Here is a 17,856-nt window from a genome sequence, read left to right on the forward strand (position 1 = left end):
GTCAAATGTGCTGACCCGGAAGGAGAGTTCCATAGGAACCCTTCTCACTGCAGCTAAGGCTGGGCCACAGTGGTCCTTGGACAGTGAGCTGGGAATCCTAGGAAAGCAAGGACATGTTGAATCAGACCAGTGGCAATACGGACCATAAAGTCACAAAGTGTGAAGAAGAAAAGAACTTAATTCTGTTTCTGGAAGGCGCTAAGTAACCAACTTTCTCTGAAGGACGGAGGCATCCTTGAGCAAGGTGGTGGGGAACTGGGAAAGAGACAGTCCACAGTAACATCTGACGAGGAAGCTAACAGGCTTGGGTCCCCGGGAAGGGCTCTTTCACAGGTTAAGTTCCTTCTTCTAGATGGTGGGAATGATTGGGGGATGCTTGACCCTTTTGGAAATTGAGACACTGAGAATGACAAAGGTCATGCAGTTAGCTCACACGGCAGTTGTGGAACTTGAAGAACTCAGATCGCAAAGCAGAGCCAGATCAAGAGAAGACCTTCTTAGGTCGTCCTTCTGTGTAGGGCTCCAAAGGGAGTGTAGCTGCTTCCTTCCCTCTACAGGGTGATGGAATCATTTATACCTGAGCCTCTTTGGCCGGAGCAATGTCTTCACCAGAAATGAGAAGTCTGGTAACATAGCATATTTCCACCCTCATCTTGTATATGCAAGTATCTAGCTAAATGCCTGATACGTGTACTAGTAACTTAACAGATTTCAGTTTCCTTTCTTTCTGCCCGACTCCATTTCTCATCTTTTATACATCCAGGGTGGGTGACTGTCTGGGGACACCACTAGGGAGCAGAACCGGAGCTGGGGAGGGGCGAGGCAGTGCACTGCTGATTTCTACTGTAAAACTCGTGGCACTCTTGGTGTTTTGGGTTTTTTCCCCTTTTTTCTTTAACTATGTAGAGGTATTTTTAAAAAACAAAAGATGGAAAAATGGAAATGAAATATTAATAGGAATAGCTGGTGAGATAACCACCAGCAGTGCAGACAGGCATTCCCTTTTTTTTTTTTTCTTTTTGGCCGCACTGCGCGGCATGCGGGATCTTAGTTCCCTGACCAGGGATCAAACCCGTGCCCCCTGCAGTGGAAGCATGGACCACTGGATCACCGGACCACCGGGGAAGTCCCAGGCATTCCTTCTTGAGCTGCAAAAACCAAAGGGCAGATTCTGCATTTGCTATAGAAAGCAGGCAGAGTCACTGGTTTCTGTTAGCATCTTCATTTGGGGTGGGTTGCTCATGGGAAAGTTTCTGCTTAGGATCCCTTCTCTGGATATCCAAAGTCAATACCACAAAGCTTAACACATACTTGCTATCTTTTTCAAGGTTATAATTATGACGATTTGCTTGCTACTTCTTACTGCCCTTTCTAGATAGACAGGGAATGGCAGGCCTAAGCATGACACCACTGAGCTTGCTACAAGCAGCAGCCTAAGGGTATTCCAGCCAAAAGCCTGACCATTTCTGCAGGAGGACAGGACCCCGTGGATGCTGCTGGAACCAGGGAGGTGAGAATGGCTGGAGCAAGCTCTGGAATGTGCTGGAGTGGGGAGGGTGGCCGCCTGGCCCCACAGGCTGATGTGCTTTCCTGCCCTGGCGTGAACGTGCCCCTGGCCTGGTAGTGCGCTGGCTCCCACCCTGTCTCCGACAGCTAGGAGCCAGGGCTGAGTGTCTGCCTTCCGCTAGATTCCATACAGGTGTGGGGGGCTCTCTGCATGCCCCATTGTTCCACAGCGCCCCCCCCCCCAGCTGGGTGGCAATATGAATGGGCTGCAGCTATATTTAGAGTGAAACTCCTGGGGCTACCACAAAGGAGTGACTGCATCTTCAGGAGGGTGGGTGGGCGGGAAGGGGATAGGGGAGTGAAGCTATTTTCAGAACACATGTCATTGCTGGCTACAGAGCAAGACTGTGGCCATAATGCCGAGGGAAACAATAGCCGTGGCCAGAGGAAGAGCCTGTTATGTTTCAGGTGGGATGTTTGCAACTGCTCAGGAAACCTGACCCCGCCCGACAGCAGCACAAATCACAGCAAAGCCTCGTGGAGGCAGAGAGGAGGTGGGGATTCACAGGGCCAGGGCCAGGGTGAGGTGCCAAGAGGCCACGCCTCAAGCCGGGAGGAGGACGGTCAGTGACTGCTTTGCCCTGAGGGCCTGGTTGGGAAAGAAACACTCCTGACCAGTATCCCAGGCAAAGCATGTACCCTGCCCTGGTCTCTGGACGCCTCTCAAGAATGGCAAGGGGAACGGAAAGAACTCGGGAGGAAAGCAGCAAGGTGGGCTCAACCAGCACAAGATGAAGAGCTGTCTCAGGCAACAGGCAAAGCCTGGGCTGAGCCGGAGAGTGCGGCCTCGAAGCCCTGGGTGGGCGGACTTGGCCCCCAGCATCCGAGGCCTGCCTGGGCGCCGAGGCTCCAGCTGCACAGGTCCTGAGAGCTGCCCACACCCCTTTTCTGACCTCCAGTCGGCCCCACTCACCAGCCTCTGTGCAACACCGGAAGCAGGGAGGGACAGGCTGCGGAGGGAGGCCAGGCCTCACCTCCCCCATCCCACAGATGAGCTTAGGCCCGGGGGTCTCGGTGGGAGCGGGGAAGTGGGGGTGTGGCTACGGCCCCAGATCTCATTTGGACTTTACAGCCAGCATGGGGGCCGGGAGGATTTTTTTCAACCCCACCTTCACATCCCCTTCCCCAAACATGTGTGGTTCCTGTTTTGCTGCATCTGTAAAAGGCGCTGGGAGCTGGGGACGTGCCTTACACCTCTCGGTTAACACCCCTGGAGACCGATGGAGTTCGGAGCACAGTAATTTACAGCCCATCTCTCCGATCTTAATTCACCCGATGCTCCTCTCTTCCTTATTGTATTAGTGTGACCCAGGTACCTGCCAACAATAATGGCCTCTCCAGCTAGGAGCCTCTCCCCCACTCCCAGGACAATTTATACCTTTTCCTTGGGATTTTCCCCCCTTAAATTAAACAAAAAGAGGGAAAATAAGAAGAGGTTAACATGGGTTTGGAGCACTGCAGCCCCGTGGTTCTGGGCAGGGAGCCAATGGCCCGAGGGCACACACATGTGTGTGCTCTCCCAGAAGGGCCTTCACCGGCCCTGTTTTACAGCCACCTCGGCACAGACTCCAGGGTTCACGCATATGGCCAGACAGATGTGTCTGGCTTACGTTCAAGGCTGGAAAATGAAGAATTATGGAAGTGAAGGGCCCCGGGCATTAAACAGGGGGTGGGGAGAAGGGAAGGGGGGAATTTCTCCTCTGCTGAGAAATCCTCCTGTGGCTGTGAGGCTGGAGGAAGAAGGCTGACAGGAGGCAGGGCCGCCAGCAGCGGTGCACGTGGGGCCTGTTCTTAAAGGGGCCACAGCAACCCCAGCCCGGACGGCCCGCAGCAGGCCATCGATGCCTGGCCTGAGCAGCCTGCTCCAAGGGAGCTGACAGGGAGAACCAGCTTCCGGGGCAGGAGCAGCTGCGGGCTCCGGAAGTCAAGTCTCATACAAGGACTCTGTCAGGTACCGCCTGTCACTGGAGAGGCCGGGCTGAACACACTGCCTGAGACAAGGCCATGTCCCCTTGGTGCACGCTCCCACAGCATCTTGCACTTCCCTTTGGTCACAAGGCTCGCTCACACTTCAAATCACTGACTTCTCCACGCCAGTGGACACTCTGGGACGGGACTTTCTTGGTTCGCTCCCGTGTCCCCTCACCACCAGCCTGGTAGGTGCTCACCACCATTTACTAAATTGAGCGGAAGACACGGTCCCTGATTCCAAGGAGTTCACAGTACGGCGGGGGGAACAAGTCCAGAAATAAGTGTAATTTGAGACGTGATATACGTTTCACAAATGAGGTATAAATCAGTGCCACAGGAACACTGAGCAGAGAGATGAATTCCTCCTGGGGGGAATCCGGGAAGGCTTCACTGGGGAGATAGGGTTTCATCTGGGGACTGAAGGAAGAATAGAATTTCAACAGGTAACAGGAAATGTGGAGCAGAAAAAGAGTACTCGGGCTTGAGCGAACAGCAGGAACAAAGACGTGAGAGTAGGAAAGGGCAGAGCTGTCTGGGGACAGTGGGTAGAAAGGAGGGTTAGTGTTGTCCAGGCAGGAGGGCTGGAGTGTCTGGACAGGCACTTTGCGTGCACTGTCTTTCTGAGGGAGTTGCTGTTACCACTTTCATCTGACAGATGAGGAAACAGGCTCAGGGAAGTTAAATGATTTGCCCAATGTCATATAGCTCGTGAGGGCTCATAGGGGACGGGAGAAGAGGTTGGGAAAACAGACTGGGAACAGACGAGAAAGCCCTAGATGCCATAGTAAGGAACCCGACTTTATTAGCCAAGCAAAGGCACTGATGATTCCTGAGCAGGGGAGTGGCTCTTTTGGGGAGAGAACGATGAAACCACGTTAAGATGAGTTGCAGGCAGGGAGCCTGGCATGCGGACCGTGTACCACACAACTCCAGGAGCTGCATTCACAGACTACAGGGGAAGGGGGACCCCCTGGACTTGTGCAATGCAGGGTTGCTGGCTACAATCCAGTCAGTACCTGGACCAGAACAGCAGTAGTGGCAATGGGGATGGAGAAGGGGGGGGGGGATAAATGAGTGAACAGATAGGATCTGATAAGAAATCAGGCACGAGGGGTTAACAGCCAGTGAGGAACTTAAGATGCTGCTCTCGCTACTACCATCTATGAACTCACGGAATGAAAATACCTGCTGAGGGCCAACTCCATGTGCTGAGACTAAGAAGTAAGAGAAAGGGAGGAGGAGACCAAGTAAAGGATGGTGGTGAGGAAGCCCAGGAGGGTGGTGTGGTCACCAGACAGAGAGGAGACGAAGGTCCCCGTGTGCGGAAGTGAGGCTGGAGAGAGGCGGCTTTGGGGTCCAAAGCTACAGGGAAGTCAAGTGTGATGAAGACCCGACACAGGTACTTGGGGGACCTCTGATGCAATCGCCTCTGTAACTGCTGGGCTGAGAGTCAAGAGGTGGAGGTGGCAGTATGGATAGGACTTTAGGGAAGACTGATGGTGAGGAAGGAAAGAGCTCCCGGACAAGAAGAGAGACAGCTTGCAGACGAAGCTTCGAGGGCCACGACGGAGGTTCACACGGACGGCGTGAGGGTGGAGGAGGCAGCCACACCACAACGGCAGTGATGCTGGCACAGGCTCAATTCCAACTGGGAGACTCATATGAACACGTCTGAAGGACCACGGGTCCCAACTGGTATCCATTCCCCTTTCCCGGGCAGGGCTCTGTCTGATGAGCGGTCAGCCAGCTATCAGACCACGGTGTGCCGTGCACTGTGCTGGCTGCTTTACGTGCACTGGCTCCTGTGGGCCTCACAGCCAGTCCAGGCGGCAGGTGCCGTCACCAGTTTCACTCTGCAGATGAGGAAGCAGGTTGGGAGAAGTTAAACAATGTGCCCAAAGTCACAAGGCTAGTAAGTGGCGGAGCCCAGCCTGATCAGGTCGGCCTGACCACACGCACTACGCTCCATGCCAAAGGCCAGAGGTGGCTGAAGAGAGGGCTGAAAAGAGACATTCCTAAAGACGACTGACGCTTCCCCACGTATGCAGTTAGTCTGAAAGCAGGGAGCATGGCCGGCTCTTCCCCGTCTGCCCCGCGCCCTAGATGAGAAGAAGTGAGCTTACAGTGCAAGAGTCAGACCTGGGAGAGCCATAAGGAAAAGCCTGTTGGAAGTGAAGGTACGGGTCCACAAGAGGGCTGATGGGGCAGGAATCCTTACGTGGCGATCGAGTAGCTTCTCCCTGGGGTTTAGAGTGTGCTGTCCAGAGGGGCTCGGCCATTACGGTGGGAATCCAGACAAGCAGACTGTGGCCATGACACCGTCTCCCCCTGAGAATAGGTGTTCTCAACAGAGAATCCACGGCTTTTCCGAGAGTGTCTGGACAACGTTCAGGGGAACTCTGAAACCCCTGAAACTGTGTGAAAGGTTGCGTATGTGTGGTGTGTGTTCATAGATCATCACTGGGGGAGAAGTTTTCAGCAGATTCTGAGAAGAACCTGGCCCTGCTTGCAGCTCCGGAGGAGGGAGACTCCAGGCACCAAACCAGAATTTAGTGGCAGAGGAGGAAAACAGGTGGTGGAACCAGTGCGGACGCTGCAAGACTTCCTGAGTGAGAGGGTCCTGCTCATCCCTACTCCCATCTCCCTCATGCCCTACACAGACCACCAGCCACATGGGAACCACCCTCCCCAGGCAGGCCCCACCTGGATCTTCTCTTGGCGACGCTGCTGCTCCGCTATCTTCCTGGCCAGAGCCAGCTTCTTGGCCCGAAGCTCTCTGATGTCATCCTCGCCCCCGCTGCCTTCAGCCTCCGAATCTTCCTCAAAGTCTTCAATCACCACGTCCTCTTCCTTTGCCGGTGGTGCAGGCCAGGGGAGAGAGGAGACTGTGAGCCCACAGCACAGACCAGACCCACCCTTCCGTCCCGCCTGCGTCCCAATCCAGGCCTATCTGGACCATTCCACACACAGGGCCCCAGGGTGTGTGCTTGCCCCAGCTCAGGCAGAGGCAGGTCGAGGGAAGCTGTCATCCTTCTCCCCCGGCAACTGCTCCCCTTTGCGCTCCAGGGCCCTCCTCTTACACACTCACAGATCCACACCCTATCTACTTCCATGCCCTTCACAGCCCTTCCTTCTTTGCACACACTCAAAATGTCAAACTTTGGGCCCATTTTCATTTTGAAATTCACCAAAGGGGAAAACAACAGATAAAGTTAAACCACCCAATATAAGTCTAGTTCATGCTAGCAATCGGATAGGAATCATTCTGGCCAACAGCTGGGAGTTAGCCATGGAAGCTCCCTTGTCCCAGGCAGCATCAGGGAGCAGATGCTGTAGTTCAGCAGACCTTGCCCTGGTTTCTTTTTAAGACCACAGCCTGGCGGTGCGGGGGCTGGGGGCCCCATGATAGGAATTCACATGCCATGACCTTGCTCAGCTGCCCTCTGGGGGCCTGCACAGACTGGGAGATGGCTGGCTAGCTTAAGGAGTCTCCTGCCAGGCTGGTGGAGCCTTCCCCAGGGATGGCACCTCCCTGCTTGCAGCCTCAGCTCTTAGAAGCCACTACTCCCCGGGTGGTCCCAGGCTCCATTTCTCACTCTCTCACTTTTGGCCTTGGTCAGTAGAGAACATGCAGCTGCCCAAGAGAGCTTCCTTTGAGGGACAGGGTTAGCACGGGTAATAGGGGTTGACTTAGTAGGAGAAGATTCCTGGGTCTGAATGATAACTGGATGATAATAATGCCACTGATTATGACAATAACGGCTACCATTCACTGGGTGCTTATTACGAGACCAGGTACCAGGCTAAGCATTTTTCATGCATTAACTCATGTAATACAATAGCCTGTACACAGATGCTATCATCATCCCTATTTGATAAATGAACAAACTGAGGTCTAGAGAGGTAAACAATGTGCTCAAGGTCACGACGCTAGGAAGTGGCAGAGTAGGGATTCAAACCTTAGTGAGTCTGATTCCCAAGTCTGTGCTCCTGCCACAAAGACCAAGCAGCACAGGTGCGGTCCTGGGTCTAGATGGTAAGCCCAGACCCAGCCCTTTGCCAGGCCTCCCACGGACTCACACGGATCCTGCTCCAGACAGACTCTCTCTCCTCTAACTGTCCACCTCAAGGATATTCTGAAGGACTCTCTGCGGAAAGTGGTTTAGCAAGAGTGTGTGAGCCGGTGATGCTCTGTCTTAGGAGTAGAATCTAGAGGTGGGAAGACAGGTGTTCTGGGAGCATCCTTAAGGAAATGGATTCTGTTCTGCTCATGAAGAATGATGTCTGAAGAAACAGCTCCCCTCTCCTCTCCCAATCAGCTCAAGGGACTCAGTCTTGCAGTTAGAAGACATGAGATCTCGGGATGGCGCCAGAACTGCCACTATCCTAAGAGGTCTCCGGGGTCTGGGATGCTGTCCACAGTCAGCACTCATCGGACAACGCGCAGGCTCTAGTGTCACAGGGCCCACTTCCAGAGAGGCCCAGGCCGTGGGAAGGAGGAAGACTCTCTCTGCACATTTACTTCCTGCTCGTGGGGTTAACCTGGACCAGAGTGAGTGGAGTAGGGTCCCTGGCTGGTCTGTGGGGGACACTGCCCCTGCCTGCTCTGACCAGGGATACACGGGGTTATCATGGGGCTTGGACTGAGCCTGACTGAGGTCAAAAGAGGGTCAGCGAGGCTTGTCTGAGGTTGGCTCAGCTCTCATAGCAAACGAGGAAGTGCAGGGTTGTGAAATTACACAGACCAGGGTGAGCAGGGTTTCCCAGGGGCCACTAGCATAACGGAACCCAGGAGGCTCGTGGGAAAAGGAAGAAGTGGGCAGCATGGCATGGGTCACAACCTTTGTCTGGTCAATAAGCCTAAGAAGGAGGGAGAGAGCGTGGCGCAGCCAAGATCTGGGACCGAGAGCTGGTCTGTTCCTTGTGAGAGTGGAGGAGCCCCTCCCTCTGGGCACCGCCTGCTTCCCTGGATTTGGCCCTGCAGGCTCCTTGGGCCAGGGGACATCTCTTGCAGCAACCCTGGAGAGCCAGCTTGCTCACCTTCTACCGCCCGCCTCAGCCTCGAAGCGCGGGTGAGAGAGCTGATCAGGGCGCTGCCCCACCCACGCTTCCCTGCACGGTGCCCAGGGCTTGGGTGGCACTGCGCCGTCCTGCCTGAAGCCTGGACACCTCAATGGCCTTAGCAACCCCACTGTCTCCTCCCATATTGACAGCTCATTCTTTCCCGTTACTCCCTGCCCAGGTTTCATCTGGAGAGTCTGGAATCATGGGCTCAGCTTTACCCCTGGAACCACCTCTATCCTGTGTCATCAGGGGTGGGGTGGGGTTCTCCAGCTATTCTAATGAAGTCCGTCCAAGATTTTGCTGCTCTGAAGACTCTGAACCAAAGGTGGCCACTCTATCACTGCTTCAGATCACCAACGACAGCTTCCAGCTGACATCTGGCTTCCCTGGCCTGCTGCTGATTTCATCCCCACACTCCACCCTGCTCCACCAGGCGCTTGAGACCGCTGCAGGCCAAATGACTGTGTTGGCCTACGGGTGACCTGGCCTCTGGCTACAGCCGCTTGCGTCCCTTCCTTGAGTCCCATGTTCTTTCCCACCTAAGTCCCCTCTGTCTATAATACCGTGGGGCAAAAAGAAGGAAAGAGTCCACCAGCAGGCAAAGCGAGCTCTGTGTGCACACACACCCAGATACCCACACCCAGACACACAGCAGGGCAGCTGGCAGCAACAGTGAGCACAGTAAACGCACACAGGCACCGGCACCGTCCACACTCACATTTACTCAGAACCCACAGACAGCGGGGAAGCTGGCAACAGTGTTCCACTTACACTGACACACAAACCCACTGTGCACAGAACCACAGTAACGATCACCCCCAGAAAGATACATACATGTACGGCAAGGCAAATGTCAGCGGGGTTTGGCAGGGGTGGGCACTCAGGCTGGCATGAGCGCGCACACACGCACATGCACACACACACACACACACAGTCTGGAGTGAAGCAAGGGCTACAGGAACAACCAAGGGCAAACAAACAAGAGGAGAATTCCTTAATCACATCAGGATGTGCAGGAGGGAGGGTGGGAGGGAGCAACGGAGGGAGGGTAGGCCAGGGAGGGGGTGATTTTCCACACGGGGCCAGCAATGTCAGCTCTTCCTGTACGTGTGCTGGAGGCTGCAGTTCAGGCCTGTGCTGCACTGAGCTCCACACATCCATAAACTTGATCCTCGGCCTGAACCCTAACACCCCCCCCAACTCCCTTTCCTAAGCCTCCAGAGCTGCACATTATTAAACTCTTTCTTTCCCTCCCTTCTCCTCCACTGCAACATTAAAAAGAAGCATCTGGAACTCGTAGCAGAGCGAGATGGGGGCACCGGGGTGGGACTGGCAGGAAGGGGCACCAGCAGAGTGCACTCGTGAGAAGCTGGCTGGTCACGCCAACATCGCCACCACTCTGTGTGGTTATAAATAACCAGGGGGAGAGGCCGAAGCCCGGGCAGAGCAGCGCTGGGGGGATGGGGGAGCCTTCCTTCGGCCACAGCGGGCTCTTCCCGCATTGTACCTCATCTTCCAGTTGTTTTCCCTCTTGGCTTCCCATTTCCTTTCCCATGGTGTCTGGGACGGGTGCCACTGACACATATTTTCCACCCTTGAATGCCAGCAGAGGCTCTTCTTGTCCACAAAGGGCTTCCAGAAAATACTTCAGCACTGTGACCCTTTTGCAGTCGGCTGCAATAACCTACAGGGCGAGAGGGAGAAGAAAAACAGCATTTTCTGAAAGGGAAGATGAGAGACTTTGTTTGTTGGCTGAGGGGCACACGAGAAATGTGTCCACTGGGCAGGGAAGGCGGAGAGAGTGAGCGGGAGTGCGTGCGTGTGAGGTGAGGAGGGCCAAGACCCTCTGAAGGAAGACAGCACCGTCTCCCCCGAGGTCACCTCTGGGGGAGCAGAGAACCCCAGGACCCATGACAGGTGTCCTCCGGGGTTTCGCCTTTCTTGTGATCAAGTCCTGATCTGAAAAAAGAATAAATTAAGTCTTCCAAGTTTGGTATCTAGCTGATAGAAGGAAGGGTGGCATGTAAAATATTGGCTGTCACGGAACATAGCTCTCTGGTACCCTCACTGCTGCTCTCCATTCTTCCCCCAGCTCCCCTCTTGCCAGACTCCCAAGAGGAGAACTTTCAGCCCGAGTGTGAAATGAATGATGAGGGCTTTCTTGGCTGTTTCATTTCACTCAGGTCATTTTGGGTTTCCCATGACAGGTTCCTGCCCCACCTAAGAGCTTCTTACACTGAAGAGACTGGGGTCTGGCAGGAAATTATTATCAGGAGAAGGGAGACAGGCAAAGCAGGTGTGTGTGTGTGTGTGGGGGTTCACCAAGCCCTGCTCCTCCAGGGGTTTAGGCCATCCTGCTCCCATGTGGCCACGTCAGCACATAAGCCAGTGCTGTCAGAGAAGCTGGGGCTGATTTAGCTGAAATGAAATTCAGTATCTTGAGCAATCATCAAATTTGTAAGTGGCTCAGAGAAAGTTTCCATAGTCACCCTGTCTGGGGTCCTTCTCCTGCGAGACCTGCAAACCCACCTGCTTTGCACCTCCTCATGCCCTACTCTTCGTCCCTGGTCTCTGGGGTCCTCCCGTCCCTTCTGGGAGGGCGCTCACCAAGGGAGAAGGGGCCCATTTGATCTGGAGCTCACAAGTGGTGAAGGCCGTTCCCATAGGGTAACACTTCGGTGGCCAGATATGTCACAGGGTGGCAGCCCCTCCATCATCACTGACTCTAGCCCCTGTCCCCCCACCCCCAAACCCCATGCTTCCCATCCTGTCACGTGACAGGGACTTCCCTGGCTGTAGCACACAGTAAAGTAACTAACTTGGAGACTGTCTTTGATTGCGTGCTCTTTGTTTCACAGGTGCATCTGTTACCGCCCTCGCCTGGATGATAACTCCACTGGTGGCAGAGACTACATCTCATACTCCCCTGGCAGGGGCCGCTAAGGACAAGCAGGGCACCCGGGAGGTTTGCAGTAAGGGCTGACAGGCACAGGGAAGCTCGGCTGGGCACCAGAGCGGGCAGATGAGGCCGCTGCGACCCAAGTCCTCCAGGAGACGTGGAAGTGAGCTCCCCTCTGGCAGCCGGCTGGCCAGGGAATGTGCAGCACACAACTGTCAACCCTGCGCCCCGTGACTCCGTCCTCTTCCACCTCTCCCAACCTCGGAGTGGATCCCCCCCGCCCTTGCCCCACCAATGGCCTTGATAAAAACTGAGGCCTGAATCGCAGGCTAAGTACCTCGACCACCTGAGAGGCTAAGCCAAAAGGTGCTCAGCTACCCAGCAAAGGCTTAGGAAAGGACAGCTGTCTTGAGCTTGGGGTGCCTGCCCAGCGCTGTGCTTAAAAGGAGGAAAGAAGCACTTGCTGGGCCAGGGCAGGTAACCATGGGTTCCATCGCGTGTATTCAAACATGTGATGAGGAAGGCTAGAAATACAGAAGCAGGGGCTAAAAGGCATTAAAGAACAGAGCTGAAATGAGTAATAGCCTGGCAGGCAGCACGCACAGTGGCCTCCCTGCATCCCCAGCCTCTCACTTGCAGAGGAAACTTCTGCATTTCCACAAGACTGCCAGTTTCCTCTCAGTGGTCTAATTTTAACCACCTTGTCGTTACAGTGTGTGTCAGCCACCTGACCCCACTGTGACCTCCGACCTTATGCCCCAGTTACTGCTTGCACTATGGAGAATTATGTAATGGGTCCAGGACTTTCCTGCTGTCACTGAACGGAGAGGAGGTGGGGGTTGAGGGGTGAGAGGAGGACACAGGAAAACCTCACAGTGGTCCCTGGCACCACCTGGATGGTGAGAGGTACGCTGACACTCCTGCTGAGTGTGCTGCAGAAATCTGCCCAGGAGACGAGTGTGCCCATGGGTGTGTGTGCTGACAGGCGGGCAGAATTCCTGCTGTTAGGGCATGGGCTGCATGGCATGCTGAGTGGCTCAGGAAGAAAGTGTGATTTCTGGCCAAGGGGGAGAAAGGCCACATGTGTGGACGTGGGTCTCCTGGAGACGGGGATTTCCAGGGCACAGCAGGACCCAGGGATGCAGACATCCTGAACCTGCCTGCGGCACATCCTCAGAGGATCTGGGGGAGCTGTTATTCACGTGGACACCAAAACAAAAAGGAGTGCCACCTCCCTCCCCGGGCCCCTGCCCCCTATTTTAGTTTTCACTCTGGAAGGAAGGAACCTGATTTCCGGGGGATTTTGTCCGCTATGGCCATCAGTTCTTCCCTGAGGGCAAAGGGACTCCTGGATGATTCTCAAAAGGGCTTTGATCCAGCGGGGTCTCTGAGTGGGGTGTAGAAAAGAATTCTACATGTTTGGAGAGAAAAGTCACCCAGCCTCTTGGAAGAGTGTCCTCGCCTTTGCAATCCAACTAGCAAGGAGGATAGCCGACGTTGTATGGTCTCCTTAGGTTTCAAAGTGCACAGTGGAGTGAGGAATGGGGTTTGAGCTACTGAGGAGATGCGGGGACTGAGGGGCAGAAAGTCTAGGGCTTGTCCGGGGCACAGAGAAACCCTCGGTCTCCAGCCTGCTGGCCTGTCTGCTGAAGCATTCTGCTCTCAGGTGGGAGGAATCAGTCCAGCGGGTGGACTTCTCCTAGACAAAGCCTCCAGCACTTGAATTGGGGGAAAAAACCCCAGTTTGAATATGGTTAATAAGGGATATCACGAAGGAAGACGCCCTTTAAACCATTCACAGAGAGCCAACTCCAAGATGATCTCTTTCTGGCCAAGGAGGACTTCCTGGTAGGACAGGGGTTAAAGCTAGGCTCCCGGCTCGGAGAGGAAGGAGTCCAGATGAAGTCTATGACATAATCCCCACAATAGCTCTGTTCATGAGTACATTTTTCCATTCTATATCAATGAAAAACAGAGAATGTAAGTGGTATGTACATTGTAGCTCTGGGCAAATTCTAGATTCTCTAGAGGAGAAGGATCTGGGCTGCAGAGGCCTCCTTCCTGGGCTGTTAACAGGTGGGGCTGGACAGGGGCTAGAGCTGAGGAAAAGGGCTGCTGGCCGGGAACACCCAGGTAACCTGAGACCTGGCACCTTCTCAGGGGCAGTCACGGTCCTTCTGGAGAGACTCACTGTGTAGGAGACCATTGGGAGCTGCAAAGTTGATGGTCCAGTCAGCTCTGAAAGAAGACTAGGGCTGTAGGTCAGGGACGGGCTGAAAGAAAGGCGCCCAGAGAAAGCCCCTCTCCCTCCCCCTGAAGACCATCTGAGGCAGTGTGCCCCATCGGCGGGAACTGAAACCTCTAGCTTCAGGGCTCCAGCTACCACCCAGATCAGGTCCACACGCAAAGAACCAAGCATAAAGGAAAACTGAAAGTGAGATGTGGCGAGGCGATGTGGGAGCCTGGCCTGTCACAGGCTCAGTTCCTTAGAGAGAGAGAAAGTGAGCATGCCCATGGTAAGCGGAGGCTGGCACCCAGAGGAAGGTTAGGTCCTGAGGAAAGCAGGAAGAAACCTCTAGGGCAGGAGAGAAGAGGGAAGGCAGTCTGGGGTATCTTAGGTGGGCCGGTGGATGAGAAAAGAATGTTGTTTTCTGAAAACTGGTGACTTTCCACAGCCACTCGGCAGAGGACCAGCCCAGCCTGGGCAGAAATGCCTAGGAAGGAACAGAAAAAGAGGTCCAAGCAGTCTTATGGAAGGTGGCGGAGGGAGAGAGAGAAAAGGAACTGAGCACCAGGTACCATAGACGGATGTTAAGTGGCAAGACTTCACACCAGCCATGGGGAAGGGAGAAGAGCCCTAACCCAGCCAGGGAACAGGAGGAGGGGTCAGAGAGATGAAGCAGGCCTCTGGATGCAAGCTCCAGGGAATGATGGACTCACTCCATCTTTATTGGGTCCCTATTCAAACAGGCCTCCTGGAAGGCACAAACACTACAGTGACTGGTTAGATTTTGCAAAATTTCTTTTTCTGAACTTTTGGTTTGGGGAAGTCAGAATTTAAATTTGCACTATCAGCCAGTTCGATTATTTTCTGGTTTAAAAAGTCCTGCTTGCTACTGCTGCTCTGGTTACAGAGAAAAATCACACGGGTTCTTCCCCTACAAACTCCAGTTTACAGGTTGTTTTTCTTGTTTCTCTAAATGGTGCCAATTATTCTCATATTTGTTGAAACCTTCAATCAAACTTTATAGCTCGTTAATTTTATAGAACGTCCTTAGAGCAAATAAGATGCAGACAGAAAAGTGAAGTCTTGCTGAAATTATTAAGAAATCTTAAAATAGCCTACAAATCCATTACCAATCCTGGTACAATACAGGCTGCTTGGCTGGCTTCTGAGGTCCATTAGCAATGGGTTAATTATCATCTCTAATGAGCCCAGCCTACAGGATTGGCTACAAGAAAACTGAACTCAGACTAAAGTGTTTTCACAAACTGAGAACCTCTAGTTATACACGATTCGCCTTCACAGGAGACTGAAGGGTGGGTAGGACGATTCTGTAGTGGCCAAGGGTGGGTCAGCCTGAGAAGAGGTCTGCCAATGGAAGTTCAGACACAGGGAATCCTCTGGAGCTGGAGGACAGAGGAAACAGTTTATTCACATTCCTGGAGGAGGGGCTTCCAGGCAGGAGGGAAGCTGGCCACGAGGATGCACATTCACTCTGAAGACAGAGGCCGTAGCTTATGATGGGGAGACAGACACTCCCAGCCTAGATGAATCAGGACGACTGGTACTGATTTGTTGAGAGGGTCACAGGTCAGAGGGGAGAGAAAGGAAGAACCTGGCAGGCACTGAATGACAAAGTGGACAAGGAGAAAAGGCATGGATCCTTGTGCCAGACACATCCTGACAAGCCCCGGGTATCCTGTCCAAGGGCATCCACTCAGCGGGTCACTTGTTCCCCGTCCCTGCAGCAGCAGGACTGCATTTCTTCGCAAGGCAGCTAAGCACAGCCTTGCCCTCGGTCACTTTTGATCCCAATGTCCAGACTCAGCCATCCCTAGTCCTAGTGCCAGTTGAGGGGTCAGTGGGTCACAAGATGAAATGCTAACATCATCGGCCAACCCCCCCGCCCCCGCAGTAGCTATACCATTCCACGTGTCTGGTCCCAACAGCTGTTTTCTTCTTAGTGGAGGCAATGTGGGCTGTTACCAATCAGCTGGCAATGCACAGATGCCTGTTCAGAGTGGATGGCAGCCTGCTAGCCCCACCCATACCTCCCCCCACCGTGTGTGTGCGCGCATGCACTGGCCTTAAGTGTCCTGGGGGGTGGGAACTGGCAAATGGTTAGGTGGGAAGATTTGGTGGGGGTGGGGGAGAGGCTACTCCATTATTTTTATTGAAGATTCCAAAGGGTAGGGGTACTGAGAGGGAGATTATGGTCACACTGGGAGGAGAGTTGGGAGAACAAGAGGAGATGTGGAGCATACACTGGTGGTGAGAAGGTAAGTACAGATGGGAAAACAGGTCCATTCTGGGAAGAGGCAAGCTGAGGCAATACAGGGGGTCGGTCAAGAGCCTGGGCTTCCTAGTCAGAGATGTAAGTTCAAGTGTTAACTGCCACTTCCTAGCTGTGTGTCCTTAGGCGAGTTACTTAATGTCTCTGAGCCTTGGCTCAAGTTGTTTAAAAGGGATAATGCATATCATATATTTAGCAAGGTGTCTGGGCTCAGAAAGTGCTAAGTAAATGAGTGGCTATTATGTTTCTTCTTCTTCGCTGCCTCACTCTGCTCAGAGACAGGAGGGGTACTCTGCCTGACACCACTGAGATGTCTGGAAGCCAGGCTCAGAGGGAAGGAAGGAAGCATGGGGCAGGCACACAGCCTAGGGCTGAGGGGAAAGGCCCTGGAATGCTCACCTGGCTGTTGAAGCTGCTGAAATAGTTTATTTTGAGCTAAGGTGTTGGATCCAGGTTGCTGGACAAGCCAGCTTGTGGAGGGAAGCCCCGGCCTCTCTGCAGCTGCCCCCTTCCTATTCTCTACAAAGATTCCTGGACCTAACCATGGGCATGCGTGCATTCTGCAGGACTCCAGAGGGGCCCCTAGGGCATGGGCTGTAGGACAAGCACGGCACTAATGCACACATCAGAAATAAGGTCCTGCGGTGAACATCACAACCATCTTGCCCATCTGGCCTCTTCACACTGGGGTGTGGGTGGCGACTCTGCCTTTGTTAATGGTATCCTCCTTAAATGAGACCAGCTGGATCCTTGCTCCAGGTCTTTCAATACAAGAGAAATGATGTGAAAAGCCTCTTCATGCTCTCAGGTGGTATTTTCTACCCACCTGAATTTCCTAAGCTTGGACATTCTAAACAAAGGCAGAGAGGAGTCTTGGCTCTCCTGGGCAGAGGACAGCTGGCTCTTCTTGAACTGTTCCCTCATGGAAAGAAACTATTTTGTTCTGGAGCTCTAAGCTCCGGCTGCACGAGCAAGGTGCATTCTCAACAGTGAGGGCGTCGTAGAGAGCAAGCTATAGGCAGCAGTAGCTCGGGCTGCGGTCCAATCTGCTTCCCCTGCAGAGGCTCTGAGAGCAGCCACCCGCACTGGCAGGGGCTGGGCGGATACTGGCACTGCCAACACAAGCCTTTCAGGTCTGGCTGGCTTCAGCTGCTCTGAAACCTGGAGCACAGGCACTGGGGCCCTCACTCACTAACCAGCAGGGGAGGCTACAAGCTCAGCCCCTGGGGAGGAAAGGCCTGAGTCTGTCTCAGTCTGCAAATATCCACATGCAGTCTGTTTCTACACTGCCGGTTAGTTCTGGGCCAGGAGCACTGTCTCTTGTGCTCTGGTCGCTCTGAGCCACTTTCTTATTTGCCTTCCAGACAGCCAGGATCAGGAGCCGCCCCTTAGGTTCGTGTGCAGACTCCTTCACCCGATCTGTTCCTAGTTTTATTTATCTTATGTGTGTGGAAGAATGCTGAGACCTGCAGCATTCAACACATCCAGTCAACATTCAATTCAACAAATATTTACTAGGTGTTTACTGTGTGCCTAGGGCCCGTTTTAGACCCTGAGGATTCAGCAGGAGGGGGGTGGGGCACATTCAGAGCAGGTGCATCAAAGACTCCCAAGAGAGAAATACGCCCTCCCCCCAACCCCCATTACCTACAGCACTCAGAAGGGCAGAGTTCTCATTCCTCTTCTCCTCCTTCAAGAGAGGAGCAAGAGGCAGCCCGGGGAGAAGAAAAGCTCTTTGTAGAGACTGGGCACACTGCTCCTTTATCGCTTTTAGGCAGATAGGGCCTGAGGAAGTCAGGATGGAGAAGTCCCTTGGGCTCAGCCTCAGTACTAGATGGA

General features: G+C 53.8%; 1 protein-coding gene across 2 annotated transcripts in view; it reads right to left on the reverse strand.

Moving 5' to 3' along the window:
• The window catches only part of SMG6 (SMG6 nonsense mediated mRNA decay factor), a 230,381-nt gene that overhangs the window by 11,946 nt on the left and 200,579 nt on the right, over positions 1-17,856 (reverse strand). For both annotated transcript variants that reach the window (XM_081218995.1, XM_081218996.1), the window contains exons 14-15: positions 10,109-10,285; positions 6,241-6,387 (exon numbers count right to left, since the gene is read on the reverse strand). In XM_081218995.1, coding sequence (XP_081075121.1) covers positions 6,241-6,387; positions 10,109-10,285 — 324 coding nt within the window. The remainder of the gene's footprint in view (positions 1-6,240; positions 6,388-10,108; positions 10,286-17,856) is intronic.

Source organism: Mesoplodon bidens (assembly GCF_964165515.1).
Source record: "Mesoplodon bidens genome assembly, chromosome: 19".
Lineage (NCBI taxonomy): Eukaryota > Metazoa > Chordata > Mammalia > Artiodactyla > Ziphiidae > Mesoplodon > Mesoplodon bidens.